The 24066-nt window shown below is 38.1% G+C and overlaps 2 protein-coding genes across 3 annotated transcripts in view; both read right to left on the reverse strand.

The window, feature by feature from the left end:
* Nucleotides 1-267: 267 nt before the first annotated feature.
* On the reverse strand, nucleotides 268-15692 carry abcc12 (ATP-binding cassette, sub-family C (CFTR/MRP), member 12). Of its 2 annotated transcripts, XM_026378772.1 has the most exons (31): nucleotides 15542-15692; nucleotides 14180-14236; nucleotides 13787-13938; nucleotides 13533-13679; nucleotides 13213-13360; nucleotides 11986-12222; nucleotides 11344-11517; nucleotides 10905-11052; nucleotides 10185-10333; nucleotides 9782-9889; nucleotides 9461-9691; nucleotides 9303-9374; nucleotides 8961-9085; nucleotides 7877-7949; nucleotides 6535-6738; nucleotides 6162-6296; nucleotides 5769-5865; nucleotides 5418-5468; nucleotides 4979-5077; nucleotides 4779-4882; nucleotides 4093-4275; nucleotides 3713-3939; nucleotides 3430-3567; nucleotides 2974-3163; nucleotides 2801-2890; nucleotides 2451-2640; nucleotides 2002-2161; nucleotides 1841-1919; nucleotides 1040-1153; nucleotides 759-923; nucleotides 588-680 (listed from the first exon to the last, which is right to left on the reverse strand). In XM_026378772.1, exons 2-31 carry the CDS (start codon nucleotides 14228-14230, stop codon nucleotides 588-590), a joined length of 4134 nt encoding a protein of 1377 aa, XP_026234557.1. In that variant the 5' UTR covers nucleotides 14231-14236; nucleotides 15542-15692. The 2 variants fall into 2 exon arrangements, with proteins under 2 accessions (XP_026234558.1, XP_026234557.1); XM_026378773.1 differs by lacking the exon at nucleotides 15542-15692 and having other exon boundaries at nucleotides 268-680; nucleotides 14180-14230.
* Nucleotides 15693-20308: 4616 nt separating this feature from the next.
* Nucleotides 20309-24066, reverse strand: part of cep89 (centrosomal protein 89) — a 41300-nt gene continuing 37542 nt past the window's right edge. The window contains exon 18 of the mRNA XM_026379168.1: nucleotides 20309-21774. Coding sequence (XP_026234953.1) covers nucleotides 21510-21774 — 265 coding nt within the window. The 3' untranslated portion in view covers nucleotides 20309-21509. The remainder of the gene's footprint in view (nucleotides 21775-24066) is intronic.

A 24066-nucleotide genomic window follows, 5' to 3' on the forward strand; every position in this document is an offset into this window, starting at 1 on the left:
TGAATAACTAGATGACATCATCTGACCTGAAAAACATTTTTTTATATACTGTAGGCAAAGCAGTGGGAAGATATTACCATTCAAGTACTTTTCTCTAAAGTTCAAAATCAGAAAAGCCGTCCTTTAAAATAGAGAACAGAGTAACTTAAACATTTCCATGATTTATAACCACTTTAAGTCTGCAGCAAAATTGTCAGAATGCCTCCAGTCGTGTGTCGTAAGTCACATTATCTATATACAGGATAATGGATAAGGAGACAGCAAATACAGAAATAGAAAATCAATAAATAATATATTTAAAATATATATATCACAGATCCAAACCTCAAAAACAACGTCCATGTTTTTCTTTCAGTAGACAGGAGAGATAAATATAAACATTATTTACAGTGTGAAAGATAAAGAACAAAGATATTTTTTTTTATGCATTAATGCTACATTCTAGTAGTATAGTTTTCTGCTGCTGACAGCATGCAAAGTACACGAGTCAGGATTAAAAACTTATCAACACACATATCAAGATATGTTCTGTAAATTAATAACTATTACTACTTGTTATTACTACTAAGTGTTTAGTCCTGTGGTGTTCAGGTGTTCACTGTGTTAGCAGCTGTCAGGAGTGAGGAGAACATAGAGCCTGGTCTTTGCGTCAGCACATCCGGAGGGTCTAACTCTGCCACCTGTGCGACAGAAAACTCAGTGTAAATCAACAGGTCAGGCCCACATTATTTTAACCATAGTTCATTTGTGTTTGTTACCTCTCCTTTGTCCATGACCAGAATACGATCTGAGTTCAGCACGGTGTTGATACGATGGGCGATGGTGAGCATGGTACAGTGGTGGAAAGCATCTTTGATAGTGTTCTGGATCAGAGCGTCTGTTTCTGAATCAATGGAGGCTGTTGCCTCGTCCAACAGAATGATCTGTTGGACAGCAAGAGGTGCAGGACGTACACGTTATAACACAGGAATTAGTCCTAGTGGCCACAGATACTGGACAAACAGTTACAGTGCTGTGAGTTAGATTGCAAAGTACTAACCTTGGAGTTACGAAGTAGTGCTCTAGCCATGCACATTAGTTGTCTTTCTCCTACAGAGAAGTTCTCTCCATTCTCCAATACGGGTGCCTGCAGGTTCCCCTCCAGTCTGGAGATCTGAGAAAACATAACAATATGTAGGCACTAGTTTTATTGCTGCTGCTACATGTTGTCATAGTGATCTGGACAGAACAAGACCAAACAGCCCACTAAAAAAATAGTTTGCCAATTTTAAAAGTACGTTGTTTACAAATAGGTTGATAGTAGTACCTTTACTTAAATACTGTGTTTAGGTACTTTTCCGTGTTATTTCCCTCTCAGGACATTTACTTTTACAATTAGGGTTTTTATGTAAAAAAAAAAAAACGTGATAGACTTATAAAATGTACCTTAACTTGATCTAACGTGAATGTGAAATAATTAAAGTTTGCTCACTGACCAAGTACCATAAAATACTGCTTACACATGAATGCATCAGTAATAACAATTTTTGTTCTCCTCTTAGTACTTAGCACACCTAGTGCTTTTAGTTAAGATGTTGAATGCAGGATCTTTTCTTGTATTGGTGTCGTTTTACAGTGTGATGGTGCCACATTTACAATGATACTTCCTCTACTATTGCTACTGATGTGGAAATAAGGCTTCAAACACACCATGATAACTTCTACTAGTAGGCACTGAAAGATTTTAGACAATCTTGCAATCCAACATGCATATGCATAATTAACTGGTTTTGTGCTTCTAAGCAGTGGGTTTTAAAATAATTGTTAACATAGTAAGCTTCATATTGTACTAGTATTATACCGAGTCTTTCATGTAGGTCTTCTCCAGTGCCATCCAGATCTCCTCATCGGTGTAGTCATCAAAGGGGTCAAGGTTGTACCTTTGGACAAAAAGCAAGTTGGTCAGCCTGTAACTAACCCTGTAAAAACAACATATATCTGTTCATATATATGTTAGGTTACCTGACGGTGCCAATAAATAACACAGGATCCTGAGGGATAACAGACAACTTGCTGCGCAGATCATGCAGACCAATGTCGTTAGTGTCCACGCCATCTATCAGGACAGTTCCTCCTGCTGGTTCCACCAGCCTGAACAGAGCCACACCTAAAGAGGACTTCCCTACAAACACAAACACAGAGTCCATAATTGTTGCATTATATAGTCATAATTAATAAAATAACCTAAGTGTCATTCAAACATTAAAACTTGAAGTTGCAAATGCACTACACAAGATTAAGTGCATGTACAGTAACACTCAGCTGATCCTTTTCACTGCGTGGTGGATTATAACCCAGTAGCTGTTCAAGACACATACAGCACATCAACTCAAGGTTTTCTGAATTGCCCATTTTCACTAAATCACATCTGTCTAAAATTAAAGTATCAAATACTGGATATAGGATCTTACCAGAGCCTGTTCTTCCCACAATGCCCAGTTTCTCTCCAGCTTGGATGAGGAAGTTGAGTCTGTTAAGGACGATGGGTGTATTCTCTCTGTACCTCATCTTATAGTTCTGGAAGGTGATGGCGCCACTCTTTGGCCAACCCTCTGGGATGTGAGCATCCTTTATGTGTCTGGGAGCTTCAGACTTGCAACACTGCACACAATATAGAGCAACGACATTCAGAGAACGATATCAAAAATGCATAGAGACTTTTTTTTAATTGATAAAAAACTGTTTTAGGAAGTACACTTCTTGAGTACTTCTTGATTACATTGACCTTTGTGTTAACGGTAAGTATTTCTCTGAGTCTGACCTTTATGTATTCTTGCAGCCGTTCCACAGAATTGAACCTTGCCTCCACCTCTGTTGACTGCCTAACTACATATTGAAGCAAACCTGTCAACTAGAAAACACACACACTGAGTTCTGTTTGACATGTCTTCGAAACATAAAGCAAATGTTAATTAATTTGCTGTCCATAGTTACCTGTATAGTATAGGACATAGCCAGGCCTTTTAATGATGGAGAAATTAAATCGTTACTGCTGAGCACTACAAATAGAGACACCATCAAGGTCATGGCAGCAGCCATAAAGTCCAGCCAGAAGGAGAGCCAGCGTGTCCCAGAGTGAAAGAGTAAATAATGGTTGGAGTTGATGTCATTCAGGGACTTGAACCTACAGTGTGATATAGGACAAAACATTAATGAACAAAAGCCAACTACTAATCAAACAATATACGTTTTAAAGAATAGATTGTTATCTGACACTGTGTCTAAGACACCTGCTGCTCTTGCTCTGCACCACTGAAACTAAAGTGTATTGTCCTTGTGTTTGGCCTCAATGATCATTTGTTTATATACAGTATAATATTTATATTAATAATATTATATGAAGTATACTTTAGTATTTATATGAAGTATTTAATGTGAAGGAGTTCTCACAGTGCTATGTGACTGTCTCTTGTGTTGTAGGCATGGATGGTGCTCAAGCCCTGCAGTGTAGAGGTGGTGAGAGAAATGCAGGGAGAGCGACTGATATTCTCCATCTTCTTCATGTGACGGATACTCCTCTGGAAAACACTGCAGAGAAATCACTATTGACTTTCAGTACTCAACAAATATTATTATTTCAGTATAATACAAATATTCCTGTACATTCATGATCTTTATTTTAGGAACCAATTTCTATGAAAAAAATGTTTAGACTTCATTATTTTTAACTCACAAGAGCATGAGGGTGAACAAAATGCCCATAACAAGCACAGCAATCAGCATGTAAGGGAAGACTGATGAGATGATGATTATGGTGAAAGCAACTAGCAGACAAAACTGCAAGAAAGGGTCCATGTGGAGGGGAAGAACAGTGTCCACCTCCTCTTGATCTTTAGCAAATCGGTTGAGGATGCGGCCTGTTGGGGTTGTGTCGAAGAAACTCATGGGACTGGCGATAACCTGAGAGGAGAACCCAAAAGGAAGAAATTAGTTTTAACTATTACCAGCATCTCAGTAGTATCTACTGCATGTTACAGTAGCATCTAACAGGTCTGAAAGAAGTCACTGTAACAATGTAACTATTGTTTAGATGTTTGAAATTATCCACAGTACCTTTCTGAACATAGTGTCATGGAATTTGCAGGCAGCATTCAAAGTGACATGAGTGTAGATGAAGCATTTCAGGATGGCAAGGACCACCATGACAAGCACCATTACGCCATAAACCATTTGATAGAAATGCAGGTGTGGGTTTTGTGAGATGTCGCCCTGGTTTGAAGTTGTGGCGTTGGCTGACTAAAACAAGGCAGTGAAAATATATGATGTCAGTGATGACTGGGGTAATAATATAACAAGAAGAACGTTAATGCTTTGAATGCTGTGATTTTGAATCCTTGCCAATCTAGTACAAAACAGAACACAATGATAACACATTCACTTTGGGGTATGAATTAAGTCACCACATCACACTCTGAAGGTCCGATAACATTCCTATGCAATACTAAGCAGAGGGCTGAAAGGCAGTGAAATAAAGGCCAGTATTTATGAGACACCCTGTCTCCCTCTGCAGGAATCATTAGGTTGGTGTATGTTTTCATACTGCATAACAGCCACTGAACCATGTATATTTAATTTATCTCATTATCCACTCTTTAGGTAGCATTAACAGTTTTAATAGCAATAATCTCTTAGTAAATGGCTCATAACATTTAGTTTGTTCTATAAAAACACACCACCTCCAAAACATAACATAATCAGTGACACCTGACCAGGCAATGCAGAGAATGTATGTTGCTCACCCCATCACCCTGCCCCAGCCAGAAGCTGAGCCACCAGCTGCTGAAGGCTGTGGATCCGATCATTAAAACAATGTTCAGGATGGTGAGGAAGACAACGAAGTAGCCTGCAGCAACACAATCACACAAAACCTAAATAACCAGGATATGCATGTGTGAATTGCAGTTTAGAATCAGATATTTGGTTGTGTGCTGTATCAGACCTCCAGCTGCCTGGCAGTACTGGTGGTAAACTCTCCAGGAGACAGAGCCTTCACTGGAGGACTCCTGACTGACGAGCTGATCACCGGCCTTGACAGCAGCTTGAGAAAAAAAGAGGAAAACAAATAAAATATCAAAAATACACCTGTAAGTGTTTGCTTATGTAAAATGAAGACATAAGTGAAAATTTCAAACACTGTTGCTTTTCTCAAATCTAGCCAATCACAGTTGTCAGTTTCATACAGTTATAGACATTGTCAAAGACAGAGAGAGCTTCCTTTACTTCTGCTGAAAGATATTGGCCACTTACAATACTCTCTGCTGTTAGGGTCCCATTAAATATAAACCTGAGCTTGAAGAAGAAACTGCATTCATAATAAGTCATTTGAACTGTCATCTGAAGACCTCACATCATCACCTACATGAGATCTGTGGACTTACAGTTTTGGTCTGTTGTCGTTCCATCTTCCTTTTCATCTGACATGTCAAATGCTAAAAAGAAAGCACAGATGTCTGTCATTTTGTTGCTCACAACAACAGTATAGCTTCATACAGCTAGTGTGAAGTTGCAGTTCTATTTACTGTGAAACATAGCATTTGGTCTATCCATCCATTTGTATCTCTGTATCTCTAGTGCTGTTTCTGTGTTCTCTTTTGTCTCTTTGTTAAATAAATCTGTCAGCATGACATGACAGACAAGTGTGAAACAGAGTACAATAACATGTTGCACCTATCCTACAATATCTTTCTGTCTGTTCTGACAAGTTAAGAGTTCTTTCATGGTAGCCTTACCCGGGTTTACTATCCCACTGTCTCCGCAATCTTTTAGCTCAACTTCCTTTAGCTGATCAGTGTCTTGTGGTGATGATTCCTTCTCCTCTTTCTCAGCCTGTTGACAATGGGCAAAGCGCTAAGTCTGTATGACCTGAAAATAACACACTTCAACCCAATAGTAGAGGATGAATCAGATGTTTGTGCCTCCTATAAACCTCAATGTCTGAGTTATAGCTTACTAATCATTAATAAAATCATGAACAATAAACATTTAACCACTTTGTTTTCTGGAGCCAGTAAAACAATGAAGAACTACTGGTAAGGTTTTACAAGTAAAACAAAAAGTGCACACTCATGGTGAGAATAGCAGGACATCTATGTTTTGTACTGTGGGTTTTAAAACAATCTCACTTTAGACTGTTCCATCTGGTAGTTGATGATGAGCTGAGCGTAACGTCCATTGTCTTTCACCAGGGCCTGGTGGTTTCCAGCCTCCAAGACCACCCCATCCTCCAGGACCAGGATATCATCGCAGAACTCTAAATACTAGAAGACACAAGTGAGGACACACAAAATCATCTCAGCATGCTCTGAGAAACACAGCAGCACAGTCTTAACAGTGGTCACATGTACATGCACACAGACACGAGAAACGTTTCCCTTAATAATCCGTTTTCAGGATTCACTATCTGGCAGTTATAGAGTATAACTGCCAGATAGTGATATATATATAGATAGTGATATGATAGATATATATTATATAGTTTGTTTTTTTTTTTTCTACCTGGAGCTGGTGAGTAACCAGTATGATGGATTTTCCCTTCAGCACCTTTTTGATACATTCTTCAAAGATGTGTTTCCCCACATGGGCGTCGACAGCTGATAGTGGATCATCAAGGAGATAGATGTCTTTATTGGAATAGACAGCTCTGGCCAGGCTGATCCTCTGCTTCTGCCCCCCTGACAGATTCAGCCCTCGTTCTCCAATCTGACAACAACAAAAACGTCTAAGACTACTGGCAACACTGCTTGGGCACATCTCAAAACCCACTTCTTATTTTTCATCATTTAGTTATGCTAAATAAATATGGATAGAGGAAGCGAGTTCAGTTTTATTTTCATTTCATGGTTAGCAGGGCTTCCAGTTATGAATTTTAGGTGTTAAGATGCCATCTAAAATAATTCTGACCCAAAAGATTTTACACAGATCACAACATCACAAGATTAAATTGCCCACGATGATCCATATGCAAAAGTGTGTCATCGATTGTTCCAATGAATGTTTAAATAAAAATACAAATGCTGTGACACAGTAAAATCATGTTTGAATAGCTGTAGGCCAATGATCAACTTGAGGGGAAAAAGGTCATTCTAAACTCTGATAAGGTTTGCTGCAGCTCTCTTTTAGGTCAACTTCAGAAGATTATATGGTTTGGAATTTTTTTAATGATCTCTGAACTCAAAACTACCATACTTTCTGTGGCACTTCTGCTGTTGAGAAACACACTCGTTGAACTAATGTGGTGTTGATGCAGTTAAGTTGAATAGTGAGAACGGTTAGAGATCTGAAAAAAGGGCTCCATGCCAACGTGTCCTGATTTAACTGAAGCTTTACTTAAGGATTAAGCATTTAAGCATAATATCAATTTGAAATGATGACCATGTGAATAAACTAAGGTTCAAGACTCGTGATTGACCCAATTCCATTTACATAACTTTTGTTCTTTGCCAAATGCTGCCTAGAAAAACCTTCCCATTCTGGGACGAGTATCCTCAGCAACGTGAAAATGTAAAAAAAAAAATAATAATGAGAGCTCTTCACAAAAAGATGGCTAGTCCAGGAAACAATAATGCTTTTTTAAAAATAAATGATTAATTAGCATCATGTGAAAACAACAAGTCAGCAACCAGTGGTATTATTATAATCACTTATTAAGCTGGATTCTTTTTCTCAGGTCGATCACAGTTGTGTCAGAAACACTTTTCAGTACTGAATTCTTGATATTGTGTCCACAGTATGTTTCTCATCACAAAGCACAGGGAATCATTCTACTACACTTTTCACATCTCACTAGAAGACATTACAAACAGTTTAGAGAGTTCAGTGTTTGAGACAGAGCTCCTACCTCAGTTTGATCACCATATGGGAGAATTTTTAGGTCAGCTCTGAGGCTACAGGCATCCACGGTTCTGTCATATCTGTAAAGTAGCAGCACAGTATTTGTCTGAGAGCCAAGTGTATTCAACAAAACCATATTCAAGACATGACTTAGCCATTTACATCAGTTTAGTTTAGTTCATAAATAAGGTAACAAACTTATCTTTGATTAAACACGATTCTGTTTTCAGAAATGTAAGATTTTTGTGTTTTATACACTTTCCATACTGTGTAAATAGTGAGAGGCAAATTGTTAAGTACTATGGATAAACATGCCATTTAAATTCAACCCATTCTATTTAGTTAATTAGGAAATAATTATTGAAACATTAGCAAAGCTTTGATTCCTTTTAGTTAACCAAACTAAATTTTGCATTTTAAATCAATTAGCAGCTTAAAACTAAAGCCACAGCAACTTATCAATTGTATTTAATTCCTGTACAATTGCTAAAGCATACTACAGTATATACCGGGAAGTCTATGACCAAAAATGTGACTCACTCTTTACTTATTTTACCGGTTTCGGCAAAAGACTACCTAGGCTCAACCTATAGAACTGATGGAAAGTTATAATTACAAGTATCAAAAAGGTACAATTCTGTTTGTAGCACATGTAAACACTGTCAGGGTACAGTATTTTGCTCATGCACAATGGTGATATAATACACAAACAGTCATGAGTGCCCACTCAATGACAAAATTCATTATAGTAAGTCAGCAATTTCACTTCTTGTCATCTTTGGGAACGTGGATCTCCTATAAAAATCCTGTCACATAGTGAAGATGACTTTGCACTTGTTTGTTTACCTCATCAGATGTGAACCCACAGAGATAAGAGGAACTGTCACAAAGTTAAACATTTTTCACATGAGATATCCTCAAAAGAAATACGTATGCAACATTTGTTTTATACTCTGTATCAGTGCAGCATTGACAAACTGTGGAACAGTGAACACATTAACATCAGATATGGTGTCTCTCCTTAGTTAATAATAATTCCTACAGTTTCCACATTCAACTGTCAAGTTTATATGCAGTTAGTTTTGAATTACTTGGCCTGGTCAAAAGGTTCTCCCATCAGTATGTTTTCTTGAACACTTCCATGGAATATCCAGGCCTGTTGAGATACGTAGGCAAATGTCCCATCAGCGGTGATGGAGCCCTGCTTAAGGTGCATCTGAAATACAAAAATAAGCAACACCCATGGGAAAAGCATCAGGCAACTGGTTTGGAGGTAACATAATGCAAATAAGGTGCATTATTTTGCAATATTTGCATTAATAGTTAAATCTAGACAGGAAGATGGTTGATGTAAACGGACACAAAAACTATGTCCAAGGCTCGAAGGGTAGTACAAGGAAACAAAGGACAATAAAGACAAATGGAAAACCTACCTGTTCCAAAATGCTTGAAATAAGTGATGTCTTTCCACTCCCTACATTCCCACAGACACCTAGCAGGTTGCCCTTCAGAGAATAACACACAGATTATAAATTTAACTTTAGCTTAATCTAGTTAACCCGATTTCTCTTTATCAGTGTGAAAACACTACCTTTGGTAGAGTGAAAGAGATGTTATTCAGAGTTGGCAAGGTTTCAGAGGGTTCATGATGGGATGTTCTGTCCACCTTGTGTCCGTTTACATCACTCTCTGTGCTGGGTGTGGGATCTGACTGGCTGTCTGGTTTGGACCAGCAGAATGTAGCATTTTTCATCACAATGGCTGAATCGCTGTCTTTGCTCTGAATCAGGTAGGGGTCTGGATTCTGGATTAGCAATATTTTCTGAAACAAGCATGCATTATAAATATTACTTTAATGTAATACATTTTATTTATGATAGTAACTTGTGGTAGAGGAAAATTTACAATTTACCCTCAGTCGTGCTATTGACACTGCAGCTTCAGCCAGAGCTTTCGTAGACAGGGGCAGCAAAGCAAGGCAGAACCTCATGGAGTTAAAGATGGCAATGGTGGTGAAGGCCTTATAATAACACAAAGTGTGATTGATAAATATGGCTTTAAACCATGCAACACTGACAAGATCATATAAAGTTTCTGAATAAACCAGAGTGCGGTAGTGGCCCACCCCAGGCTCAAACAACCAGGAAGGTAAAAGGTCCATTTATCCTGAATAACAGGCAACAAAACTGAGACACATTTAATATCTTACAACTTTCTGTTCTGTCCAACTAGTTACAGACTCTCTATGCCCCAATTCATGTCTATTATCCACTTTACAAGCAGGGCATGTTGACAAAGGTTGTTATGGTACTCACCTCAGATGTGTTGAGGCTCAGGCCCAAAGAAGTGTGCGTAATGAAGGTGATAACAGTGGCAAATGTGGGGATGATGCTGGTTATGCTGGTATTAACATTCTGGACGTAACTGACCCTCTGCATGTGTTTCTTCTCAGTTTTCCTTAAACCTACAATAGAGACAAAATCCAATAATTGGAGAATATGTTTTTTTTTTACCGAGTATGTCAGTTCACAGTTGTCCACTGTGCTCTGTGGACAGATGCCAAAAGCACATGGCCAGACACAAAAGAGGCTGGACAAGTGCGTCAGCGGCACACCAGCTGACCTGTTTGTACACCTTATACTATATGCACAGTTTATCTGTGTGTGAGCTGGCACGGTCAGTTTGAGAGAGTTGCAGCATTTCATCTCTACCCTTTAGTGCCTCTGGAAGTATGGTGATGTGCTCTCTGTAGTGATTATACATCACAAACTAACTAAACTTGCCTCCAAAATAATTTTACATTTTTAAATATATTTAATATTTAAATCATTCAGACAGCCCGATTCCTGTACTGGTAAACATATTCCCCTCTCAGTTTTGCTGTTCCATGGAAAGTGGCATTCACATTATTTGCGGTTTTGTGTTTACATATTTTGTGTTGGTATATGCTTTGCTCCAATATCTGACATACACTATAAGAGCAAAATTAATGCAACCTTGAAACAAAACCAACTTGCAGCTGGTTAACCTCATACCTGCAATCTTTTTCTCAAAAGAATCTTCCCAGGCATACATCTTGATGAGTTTAATGCTGCTGAGAATCTCATTCATTGTGCGTACACGGCTGTCCGTCATCAACATGGCTTTCCACCTGAATTTGTTAATGAGCTTGGCCATGAAAAGCTGAAACAGAAAAAGTTATTATTTAGTTATATTAGCAACAACCTGAAACGTTAAGGTAGACAAGGAAAATAGACATATTGGGTTAATATAAGGCATTGTTTTCATTGCCTTATTTCAGCAGGAGTTGTAAACTGTTGGGCCCTTGATTTTATAACCTGGTAAGGAATGATAGAGACTAGTCTACATTTATGTTCATGGTCTATACGGAACACACACATCACCAGACAAATATATGTAATAATACAAATATGTATATTTATGAATTACATGTGCGGTTGCCAATGTACAGACCTGAATGGGGATAAAGATGAGGTAAATGAAGACTCCAGTTAGAGCAGTGTAACCCAGAATGTAGCAGGCGTAGACTATGCACACAATAAGGAGCACTGGGGTGGACAACACAAAGCTCCCGAACAATACTGCCTCAAATAGTCTGTGGCCATCGTTGGTCAAAACATTAATCATCTGGACAGGAAAGAGAGAGAGAGAGAGAAATATTGTAAATCATGCTTGCAAACTGCATGCAACTAACAAAGTAGTTAGATTTCACTAATACTATACAAAAAATTATATTATAATACTACTACAAATAATAACTGCAGTTGTAGTAAAAACATTACAATGAGAAAAATAATATTAAATAAAATGTTTGACAATAAATACTTTATTTACGAGGTCCATTATACAAAAATGTGTTTTATCTATGGAAGAACAAGAAGAAAAGAGTGGGAAGGGAAAATATCTTTGTTCTGTGCGTAACTAATATGACCATAAAAAAAGTAAAGTTGGACAAAACAAATAATAACATTAAAAAGAACAACGTTGTCCTAAATCTATTGAGGGTGAATTTAGAATAATTTTAAAGACATGTTTGTTTTTGCTATATTGACAAAGCTTTAACTCATATATATATATACATGTTCCAGTCTTTACCTCTCCCATTGAAATGCTGCCATGTGCCCGCAGAGAGATGACTTTCTGAAAGCCCATTGAAGAAAAGGCTCCTTTCAGTCTGACAGCTGTGCGCAGGTTCATTGCCCACAGCAAGGATATCATGAAGGCTTTGGCAAATTCTGAGGAGAACAGACCAAAGCAGAGACCAACACCATGGGAAACGGTGAACATCTCTGGGTCATCAACGTAGTTTAAGATGTCATAGACCAGAATAGCCTGTCAGGAGAGAGACAGAGAGGTCTGTAACATTTAAAAAGAGCAATAAATACTAAACTGCAATTACTGTGATTATTGTAGTTGAACCATCTGCTTTCAACATAGGTAATGTTACAGTGACCTAGTTTCACAATGTTATTGTTGTACACACAATGGGGCCTGGATTAACATGAAACAGGAACAAACTAAAAGTTTCGATTGTTTTAACTGTGTATCTAATGGAAATTCAAACACAGAAGTTTTTCTGCCGCATTTCATTTATATACAGCATCATTGTTTTTTGGGAAGCCCCGCGAGCTACAAAAGCACAGTTCTCTGTCCTTTGCAAAGATTTGTCAGGCACACAATCCTCCTCCTTGTAAACAAAGCATTCCCAACTAATAAGATATTAAGGATAAATTGTTAATAAATGTTGGAAAACTGCAGGATTATTCCTTTGCTTTCAAAGCTTGCATAATTTTCTAAAATGTCTCACAAGAAAAACAATTGCTTTGTCTTAACCATTACTATCCATTTGGACATTTCTGGTATGGGTTTTTTCCATAAATACCATATCTCATAAAATCCACCATCTTACCTCCTCCAGAGCTGATGCAAATGCAGCAAAATGTGGTCTACTTAAGTAGAATTTACTTGGGTTTTGTACTACTTTAGACTTCCACTATACTACGTTTCAAGAGTAGTAGAGTAGTGATAGCGGCACTTACTAGTTAGCAAAAAATGTTAAAATTTTACCTACAAACAATAGGATTAATATAAACTAAGGTTGCTTTCACACCTACAGGATTTAGTTAGATTAAATCGCACTCAGGTTCGTTTTGTCCGGTGTGAACACGGTAATACATCTCCCACCACTGTAGGGTCCGCCATGAATAAAATACAGTAGATACTTCAGTAGAACCAACTACAGACAAGATCCGTTAATCTGACCAGTACATGAACGGCTGGTAGACTTTTAAATTATGCTAAAATAAAGAGATGATGACTCACCGGGCCGAGAAATGCTGCCACCATGGCAGCTACGCCAATTAAGACAGACAGAATTAGCCTGGTTCTCTGAAAGCGAAGAATCACACGGATCAAAGAGGCTTTCTCCAGGCCTACCCTTGATACTTCTTCCTCCCACAACCTCTGGAGTCTGCAAAATACATACATAATTAGAAAAAAGGCAGTTGCCATTTTCATTTTAGTGCCATAATAAAAAATGCAACAAGTCTGGACATGTGTCCTGTTTATAAATGTAGTGGAACAGAATCAAATGAGAAAAGAAAAATGTGGGAACCTAGTGCATCAGTAACAGTGTGTCCTACCTTTCTCCACTGGTGTCAGCTACATCGAAAGGAGACAGGCTCAGAGAGCTCACGTCCAGCTTATTCCTGAACATGGCCCACATCATTGGGGTCATCCAGGCAAAGGTTGCAAAGGACAGGAAACCTGCATTGTCCAATGGGTGAGGCCTAGATATTAGAACCAAGAGAATTAGAGCCATATTTGTGTGTAAAAAGTACATTATGTTGAGCATATTAGTAATGATATTTGACTGTATGTCATTAATGAGACTGACTGTGATGAGGACCAGCGGAAGGGTTTGAGAGTCTGAAGGCTCTGGTGGTATTTTCTGAATGGGGAAGGATGCAGTGCTTTGCGCTCATCCAGATCTATCTCTTCTAAATTAGGGACCTCAGATCCAGTTCTCCACAGCATGCCATTAACTGACTTAAGAGTCAGCAGAAAGAGTCAATTTAATTCAAGTTGAACAGAGGAACACAGAGAGTACAGAGTGTGAGAGTTTGTGGTCAGTTCTAGCTAAAGAGTCTCAAAAAGTGGATCAAACACAACTGCAACAAACACAGGATGTGAGAGGAACAATAGGCGACCAAAAGAGTTCAGCAGTAAAAGCATTACGTGAGGAGGTCAAGAGGGTTCTAGTGGAAGCTGATGTTTGTTCTATACTTACTAAAGAGACTCGTCGGGTACCATTCTTCTCTAAAGAATGGTCTGTCTTCATTTTGTCCTGTATAGAGGGGAGCAAGTGGACAAGGTCACTGTTTTACCAGCAATCAAGACATTTCAGCATTGCAGTCTGATTTAGTATTTAACCAATTTAAAAATTGACTTTAAACAGTATCTGACTGGCACCTGCAATCATGTCTCATGTAAGACATGACTTGATAATATGTCTGAAGTAATATCATCATTCCTTTATGCAAGTGAATATTTTCTAAAGCCACAGAGCAAATGAAAACACAGCTTTGTTAAATATAATCGAAGTGAGTGTTTATACTAGGAAAACAGTACCACACTGCAGCATGACTTTAAGCTAACATCTGAAAATACAGGGTCAATGAATTACAGCTGTCATCCTCCTATCTGCTTCTCATCTCTATTCACTATGTCAAAGTTCCTGCAGCCAAATTAAATGTACGTTCATTAAGCTGAGTCCATGTGACCTTTGTTACTGCACAGTAAATTCATTGTGTGCTGAAAAAGCAATCCTTTATAACCTATGTGTTATAATATATTATGAGGACAAGTATAACAAGTCATAGATATAGCAGCCATAAAATGAAATCTGGGTATATTATATTTCTTATAACAGACACTTGTAGACAGTACAACCAAAGGGGACTGCAGGGGGGTGGGGACAATGACACAGCTTTTTTGTTATTGACAAAAGTTTCTAACTCATCCAACCTCTCTGATCACTTAAATGTCAAGTAATCATGAATCATCAAAAAGGTTACTGTTGTCCACGCATTAGTGCCTGAAAACACCTGTTTCAGTTAGTAAAACAGGTGTTTATAAATCATGTTTTTCAAAATTAATTCTCTGTAGGTCCTGCTACTTTCTCAGTTTTGTCTTTCTTTTATGTCTTTTGTCTTTTGTCACCTCAAAACATTGACTGTTAAGATGAAAATTATTTCATCACTATATTTGAACCAAGCAAAAAACAAGATACATTCACAGTTATCAATGGAAGACATGGATGTTTCTGGATCATTTTAAAGTCAATTTAAAGTCAAGCTAGACCTAAAACATTACATATTCTAGATAACCATTTGACAATATAATAAACTTAACATGTCATACTTAAAATAAGTTATATATACAATTAGACATTAAACCAAACGTCTTCAGGCTCTAAATGTTTAATTAACTGTCACAACTAAAACCTGAATCAATATGAAACTGAACTAAAATACATCTACTAAAAGACTAAAACCACCACAAATGGTAACTTATAACATCACACTACAAAACCGAAACTGATTTAAACTGAACTATTGTTTAAAAGTACTGCAATAAAACAGAACTATACCTTTGTGTGGAGGACAAAGATGCAGCGCTGCTTCTTACCACTGACTCTGCAGCTGACACCGGAGCAACATTTTACTCTGTGTTAAGTAAGCTGCTTTTATGGGGATCAAAGGTTGGCGTGTTCAGAGGTGAGCGTCCCTCCTCACTGCTCAGAGGACAATGGTATATTCAAACTGCCAAATCAATTTAAAATTAGTTAGATCAAATTAAGTAATAAAGACTTGACTTGGGGATTTGATCACATTTTGTTTAAATATGTAATGTAAAATGTCAAAAATGGATTTTGTGCAAGTTCTTACACACAGACTCTCATAACGTAGGGGGAAAGGATGCAAATATGCTGAAAAACATCACCTAACATAAAGACCGAACTGCAACTTCATTGAACATTTGTTTCTGTAAAGGTTTGTCTCTTGAAGTTTAGTATGCTTTAAAGGTAATAAGAGAATGAGGTGTGTGTATTTTGTCTATTTGAAATCAACTGATCTATTTTTGGTCTTTTTTTTTTATCTTTTTGTCTTTTCTTTGATTGTTTTGTCTGTTAATTATTTGCCTCTTGAAGATTGTTTTGCATCTGTGTATTGTTGTTTTGCACATTTTAACTGACCACTATGACAATAAAAAAGAAAAAATTACACCCACTGCATACAGACGTTTTGGCTTAGGGGCCCCCCCCGACCTCAGGACTCCAAAGATGGAGTGGTTATGGGTGCTCCAAAATGTGGTTGGCCACATCTGCCCTCAGCTGTGCACCATTGATGCCGATGCACATATTCACAACCTTTAAAATATGTTGACGTCTTCCTATTTCATTCTACAAACTCGCATTATCTTCCTGCCATATTTTAAATATTGACAAAATACAGCCCTCAGTGTAACTACAGCATTACCTTGGTCACAAATGTAGTTTTGATTATACCAGTGACATAATTCTACTTTATAGTTTGATTCACAGATGAGGCAAATCAAAATCCAAATCAATGATGTGATCTTCTCACTGAGTGAAAGGTATTTTACATATAAACAAACACTGATTTACAGGTGCAGCAATGAGCAGTGGAGCGAAGTCCAGCAGAAGTTACAGCCCACTTCTTTAACAGAACACTAACACTAAAACTGGGATGATAAAATGCAAATGAACATAAAATGTGATGGTAGTAGGTCACTCGGGACAGAGGCCATGTAAGACATATGGATTAATCTGTAGCTAGTTTATGAAACATTACAGTATCTCAAAATGTTTCACACATGAATTTGAGAAAAATGTCCTTACCCAGTTAGATAAAATTCCCAGCAGCAACTCTATAGCACTGTAGCAACACAAACAAAACTCACTCAAGTTAAAGTAAACTCTTAAATATCTGGTAAAAAGGTTTCTCTAACTTTTAAGTAACGCTAACATTGGCTAGGGCTAACGGTTAGCTAACGTTAGCTACAAAAGACTGGATATAACATTAAGGCTAAACAGCTTTGGTCAGCAAGTCAAGTCAAATATTTATTGTTATTATACTGTCGAATTAAAATATTGTAAAATGTTACCATAGCCATTCTTGTTGGACAGTTTTGAAGGCAAAATAGCCTCCGTGAGAGAAGAAGGGTGTTTCTACCGTGAGAGATGGCGCCGGTCAGCGGAGTGAGGCGCCTCGGACATCAGCTCCTGAAGACGCTTCAGCAAATGACACAATGGAAAGAAGTTTCACCTTTTTCTGGTTTGTGTCAATCAAGACACGTTTTCTACCCGAGAGCATGTCCAGCTTTCTTTGATTATACCAGCTAGCAGGAGGACAACAAGACTCAGCCAGTCCAGGAAGTGGTGTAAACATTGTACTAAAAAAAATAATAATAATAATTAATTCATTAAGAATTTCTGCTCACAAAACATCACATTAAATTATTCCTTAGCATAACTGACTGTTTTAGGATTAGAGGTTTTGGATATAGCTTGTGCAACTTTACAAGGTCATATGGCCATTTACTGAACACCTGACAGTGACTGACTGAATCAGACTCAGACTCAGCTGAAACAGACTCAGACTCAGCTGAAACAGACTCTGACTCAGCTGAAACAGACTCAGACTCAGCTGAAACAGACTCAGACTCAGCTGAAACAGACTCTGACTCAGCTGAAACAGACTCAGACTCAGCTGAAACAGACTCAGGCTCAGCTGAAACAGACTCAGACTCAGCTGAAACAGACTCAGACTCAGCTGAAACAGACTCAGGCTCAGCTGAAACAGACTCAGGCTCAGCTGAAACAGACTCAGGCTCACACAAACACTGTTGAACTTTAAGATACTGATGATGTGAATGTGCAGATTTGTTCGACTTAAATACCATTTATTAAGAAATAAAAAAAAAAATAGTTTAATTTAATTTAGTTTACTTCATGTACAGATTGGAGGAGATGTTATCTCTGAGGATTTCATTTGAAATGTTTAATTTCTTCTATTCTGGAACCAGGAAATACATTTTTAAATATTTATTGTGAACTAATTTCCCCTTTGTGCTGCAAATCGGATACAAACTTTCAAAGGTGAAAAGTAGATGAATGATTTGTTGAACTAAGTGAAAGCATCGTCCCCACAGTCTTGAAATATTCTATTACAAGTGCAAGTCCTGTCTTTAAAACATAAAGCTTTAAAGTACAAAGTATTAGCATCAAAATATAGAGTACTTCAGATAGCAGGTGGTAGCAGCAACACAGAGGTCAGCTTTAGGACGGGGGGGGGCACCCTAGCAGCTTTTCTGCAGCGGTGTGTGCTTAATTCTAACAATCTCACGTGTAAAGATTCACACACATCTAATGATATCAAGGCAGTAATAGTAGTTCAGGTTCAGGTTAGTGTTACGGTTAACTATTAAACCATTCACCAGGAGGTAAGAGGTGTTTAAAGTTTACCTAGTGGATTTAAAGAGAAGTGGAACCAGAGTCACAGTCACCTTAAGTCCAATAAAAGCTGCTCTCTGAGCACTGAGTACGTTTAGGTTACCACAGGGTTCAAATGCTGACCTTACAGCCTTCAATGGCATTTCTGATGTTTGCACTGAGAGACAGGTTATCTGCTGCACGTGGAATACAATTAACTGAGTTCTAGTAAACCTGTGTACCTCATGTGCTCAAGCGATGCGATGCCAAAAGCTCTCCAAGCTGAGTACTGTTTGTTGGATTAGGATTCTTTAACATTTGCAGTGCTGGGTTAACTGATTGGGTTGTTGTACTCATCTCAAGAGCTTTCTACATGTCATGTATAGTGACTGACAGTCAGTTCTCTATAAACGGGAGATATCTAGCTATCAGATGGGAGCTTTTGCTTCCTTTGTGTGTGTGGATTACCAAAAGTAAATAAGTAAAAAGCTTGCCAATCAGTTCTAAACCAATGAAACAGAAAATGTTGAATGTTTGCTTTAATATTTCTAAGAAACCAAGTGTACTACAATTTTGTGTGCGTTACACAAGTAATTACAAAGCTTTTATTTCCTGACTAACCAACACCACATACCTGACATTACTTTTCATGCTGTATTATACTCTGTGAGTTCTGAACATTTTTATTTCAGGGGATGGAAAATATATTTGGGCCTTAATGTTTGAAAGTCAAGCAAAATGTATTTGGTTGCACCTGATGAAGGGATAAGACTTGAATGTCTTTAATCGAGTGGATGCACCTTGCAGAGCGTGTGCAGGATTCTTTTCATGCTCCTCTTCGGTCATGTGCAAGGACACAGTCAACTGGGGTAAATGTGTGTGATTGTGTGTGTTGCTTGTTCTCTGGAGGAGCATAGAGAGAGCAGGAGAGAAAGGATGAGTCAGGATGAATCAGTCCATTTATCACTTTATCTAAATCTGAGAATCTTCTCTCACACAGACACGTTTCATATGATATTTCGTGACTAGCTAACAAAATAAGTGGAGCCCTTTCTCCCTAATCCTCTTGTAACTCCAAACAGTGTTTGTGTAACACTGATGTTACCATAGGATGAATTCTCTTTAGCACCCCCTGGCTTTCAGGAGAGCAGAGGCTACATGTTGTGATCAAAGTTATCACCGTGTGTTTTTAACAGAGTACCCTTTCATTTATAATTGTTGCTGAACTAATTGGACAACTTGAGAAAACTTCATCCTGCTGTAGACTGCGGCTGTGTGGCATGTCTCCTGGGATCCTAGAGGGGGCACAAATGACGTTAGCCATAACTCCCAGGTTTAGTCTGACAATCAACAATCCCCCTTTCAAAAGGCTTACCCATTACTTGAAGGAGGCTGGGAGGAGTAGGATAAATCACATGATTTGATTTGCCAGTAACTTGGCACACATGGCATGTGCAGCAATGACGAACAAAGATGGGAGTCCTTGCCAAAAGAAACACTGAAGGACTCTGTTAAGCTGTAGGTAAGACACACTGATGAGCAGCACTCCAATCAAGGTTGAAATTACACTGTTGCTTTTCAGTCTTCAGATCTTTTGGTGTCCCCGAACTCACCACCACAATCTGTTTATTTATAAAAGAAACCAAATATATTTTACAAATATAAATTTGTAAATGAACAGCTGGGCAGACAATTGTCCAGTTAGACCAATCAGCCAGGACATTTGGTTGTTGCTGTTAAAGTTCTGATGCAGGTCAGCATGTGCACTCTATTGAAGTGACAAGGTGCTGTTGATGTTGTGGCTGATCGGTGTAAAGAACTGATTGTCACACACTTTTATATAATATTTATGACAAACCCTTACATTAAAGCTGACAGTCTACACGTAAAGTGAACCCAAACTGTTTTATTTCAAATGCATTGAGGTGGCATATAGATGTTTTACATTGTACATGTACTGTAAACATGCAAAGTGCTCAGTATGGAGTTACTCTTTAAACTGCAGTTTATTAAAACACATTTTTTTATCTGTATTTGATGACAAAGTGCCTGAGAGGCTCAATGCTGTCATTTGTATGGTTGATTTGTAAGTCCTACACATTTGCCACCTGACACTTAAGTTGGCCATAGGCTCCTTAGGTTTGCTGAAAAGCATTAAACCACCTATTTCCAGCTAACACACGTCTGAGAGACTGCACCACCGTCACTCTGGTCTGTGTTCGTCAGTAGGGATTTGTGGTATGTCTCCACACAGACAGTCCTCTGCCGCGTGGTTTCAGTCTAATCCAGCAGGACTGTGTATCAAAGTAAGGATGTTCCACAGTCTCAAGTGTTAGTGCTCTGTCTGAATGTAATAGCTTCTACCACATATCAACTAAATACAACTGGTTGCTTAATTATTATTTTGTGATGGAAAATGATTGTTGTCACTGAACCTATGCCAATAAAGAATCAGTAACAAAGAAAATTAATTCGGCTCTTGACCAAAATAAATATTTAAGCACTGTGTCGAAATCACACTGTAGCAAAAGACAATTTCTAAATTCAGCTAAATCAGCATTAACTCTAAATATACAAATAAAAATGCAATTATGAAGAATAATAATAATAAAATCATACATAAATATATGTGAATGTGATGATAGTTTTGTTCTATATCTGGATTTAGATGACACACACTCGTCCTCATACGCACTTAATATGTTGCTGGGACAGTGACAATAACATTACCATGAGTGTCCCGCAGATGGCAACACCAGCTACATTCTTTAGACTTGTAAAACCTAAATATTGCAGCTCTTTTTGCTGTCGCTTGTTAAGATGATGTACTTGGCATTCTCTATAAATTCTGAGACTAATTTAACAAAAAAAAAAAAAAAAAAGAAACCTGTTCATTTGGCTACACTGTCAAGCATAAACAGAGATATCAGATAAGTATGACTACAATGTAGTTGAAAACTGCTGTTTGTTACAGGGCAGGGTGCAAGTCCACAGCGGTTTCATATGTGAATTAAACACAAACTGGCAGATGTAGGCTTACATGCAGACTGTAACTACTCAACAGTAAACACCTATCTATCTTTCCCAGTATGCTTTGAGAGTGTTAACAATAGTAATCCAGCCCATGCTTATGCTTCTCATCCAAAGAGTTGTTTTGATGATCTGAGTCTGTAATAAATATGGGCTGATTCTGCATGGATGAAGTGGTCTCATCGGGTGCCTTATTCGGCCAGCGAGGAGCGGTGCGGTCACAAAGGGCCCAGCTGTGGAGGTCTGCAGCGAGCCTCGAGTCCCAAAGAGCCTCTTTCATCTGATGGTTTTCCCTGGTTGCTGCCTGCCAGACTACCTCCATCTCTTCCTCTACTTCCCTGAGGAAAAATGACAGAACAAACAGCATAGGTGAGCAGACTGTGGATACAGTGAATGTAAGTGTGGTTGTACACGAGCAGTGAAGGTTGAATAACAGGTCATTTACTGTACAGCATGGCTGAAGACGTGAAGTGCACTAATGTGTCACAGACTTTCTTTGGAGTCCAACAAAAGTAGAGTGAAAATTTCCCTGTGTTCTGTCTACATGTTGCTTTAAACCAGTGTTGGGGTACCTACTGATTCCTACTGCATAAAAGTGTTCCATCATTAACATTACAGCAAAGAACATTACCACTGTACTGTTCAGTACTACAAGAACCTCAGGACTCCCTGCTCACACCACTCCTCACTCCCCCTTATCCAAACACACAGGCTGCTGGGAATACAACTGCATGCAACATTTCCTTTCCCAATTATTTCTAAAGTGGTGCCTGAAGCACTGTATTTTGTACTTGAAATGCAAAAAGGCTCATAGCTGCAATGAACACTTCGATAGAACAAGATCATGTCTGTAATTGGTTTGGTCAGATTTTACAAGGGTGGGTCTAAAAAAAAAGGAAAGCAAGAGGAGATATGAGATTGGAGTTATAGTGATGTGAATCTTTTTTTCTTTGTAACTTCTTAAAAATGACCTTGAATTGTTATTCTCTACCAACTTTTAACATTAAAGTCTACTTCACATTACACTCTGAATAATTTCTTTATTTGTTTGTATAGTTGCATCTAATAGCAAACCATAGATTGTAAGTGGCTGGAATAAAGTGTTGGGAGTGTTTTTTTTACATTAACAACATTTACTTCGCCTGTGGTCCACATCAATAAACCATGTGAGGAGAATTCTTTATATCAGCAGTAAAGAAAATCATCACAGAAATAACAGAAAGACACAGTCTGTGTGGCAAACTGAGAAATATTCTACTAATGACTTTGCACTGATGCATTCACAGCTGGTTATGGTGGATAAAGTGGCATTTTTGAAAAGGCAGGGTATATATTTTAAGAATGACTAACTGCTTCTGATGCAGCCATGTGGCACTTTGCAGGAAGCACTTTGCAAATGTTTAATGCTGCAGTGACTCAACAGCAGGCTGTTTAACACTCTCACAAGTTACACACCAACTTTGCCAACAAAGCTGCACAGATGCACACTTTTGCGTTTTTGTTGTTTTCAGGGTATGTATAGCAAAACATTTGATCGCATCTGATTGGACACTTTAGACTTTCCGTGTTCAAACCTGCTAAAATGAAGCACACTTAGGACTGGGTCCAACCTCATACATAAGCACACCCTGATTAAACAGTGTCCAGAACACCACCTTCTTCAATTAGAGTTTATAAATAAAATATAAAGCTGCGTCAAAATCAGTGTGTCTGGTGGCCAGAGCACTCGCCTTCGTGCTGGTAATCCTTTAGCTACAGCATAAGAGTACTTCTTCATCAAATAAACTCTCCAGGCACAATGCAGAAAAAAGTTGAGTGTTTCTAAATAATGTATCAATCATTGGGCCCAGAGTGTTACTTTGCATTCAGATCATGTGGGAGTGACTGTCAGAGTGGTACAATTGTTAAAGGGACTGACTTAGAAGTGATCACACATTCAAACTTAAATAAAAAAACATAAAACTCAGTTTTGTGGACTTTCTTCCAGAACAGCATTGCAATATTCAGCTATTTTTACCATGTCTGTGAAGGATATGACAGGATTTGAATCTGGTCATTAAACAGGCAACAATAACTCAAAATACAGTGGCAAGAAAAGGTATGTGAACCTTTTGGCATGTCATAGTTTTCTGCATTAATTTGTAATAAAATATAATTTGTGCCTAAAATAATAACACAAATAAATCTGATCTTTTATGTCTTTATTGAGAACAACCACAAAAACCTCACAGTACTTTTTCTTGCCACTTTATAAATGTTGCATGTCTTTGTGGAATAAAAGTGGAGAAAAAATTTGTGACCTGTGTTCTGTTGTGACCTAATATGGTAGAAAAAAAGATCAACCATACATACAAACTGTACAAATTTCACAGTTCTGCAGTTATCAAGCTTTTGTTCAGAAGAACCTCGTCAAACAATGGAACCATAATCCCAACCTGCTATTTCACACAGAGAAGTAAAGAAGGAGGAACAATGATGACAGAACAGAACAACAGCTCAAAGCAGACAGCACATAATTACCAGTGTGTGCTGTTACTCTTCTAATGGCTGATGCATTAAAACCTCTTTTGTCATAACGCTGTTCATACGTCAGCAACTGAAGCAATTATTTGCCCTGTCTGGATAGCTGC

Source organism: Anabas testudineus, chromosome 3 (genome assembly GCF_900324465.2).
Source record: "Anabas testudineus chromosome 3, fAnaTes1.2, whole genome shotgun sequence".
NCBI classification, from domain to species: domain Eukaryota; kingdom Metazoa; phylum Chordata; class Actinopteri; order Anabantiformes; family Anabantidae; genus Anabas; species Anabas testudineus.

Excerpts from the sequence above, each read along its gene's own strand:
- abcc12 (XM_026378773.1), bottom strand. The coding sequence starts at position 14,230 with ATGAAGACAGACCATTCTTTAGAGAAGAATGGTACCCGACGAGTCTCT. Across the intron at positions 4,276-4,778 it reads GGCTGGGGCAGGGTGATGGG|TCAGCCAACGCCACAACTTC; the intron begins GTGAGCAACATA and ends GCCTTGTTTTAG. Across the intron at positions 3,568-3,712 it reads TTGTTCACCCTCATGCTCTT|TGTTTTCCAGAGGAGTATCC; the intron begins GTGAGTTAAAAA and ends ATTTCTCTGCAG.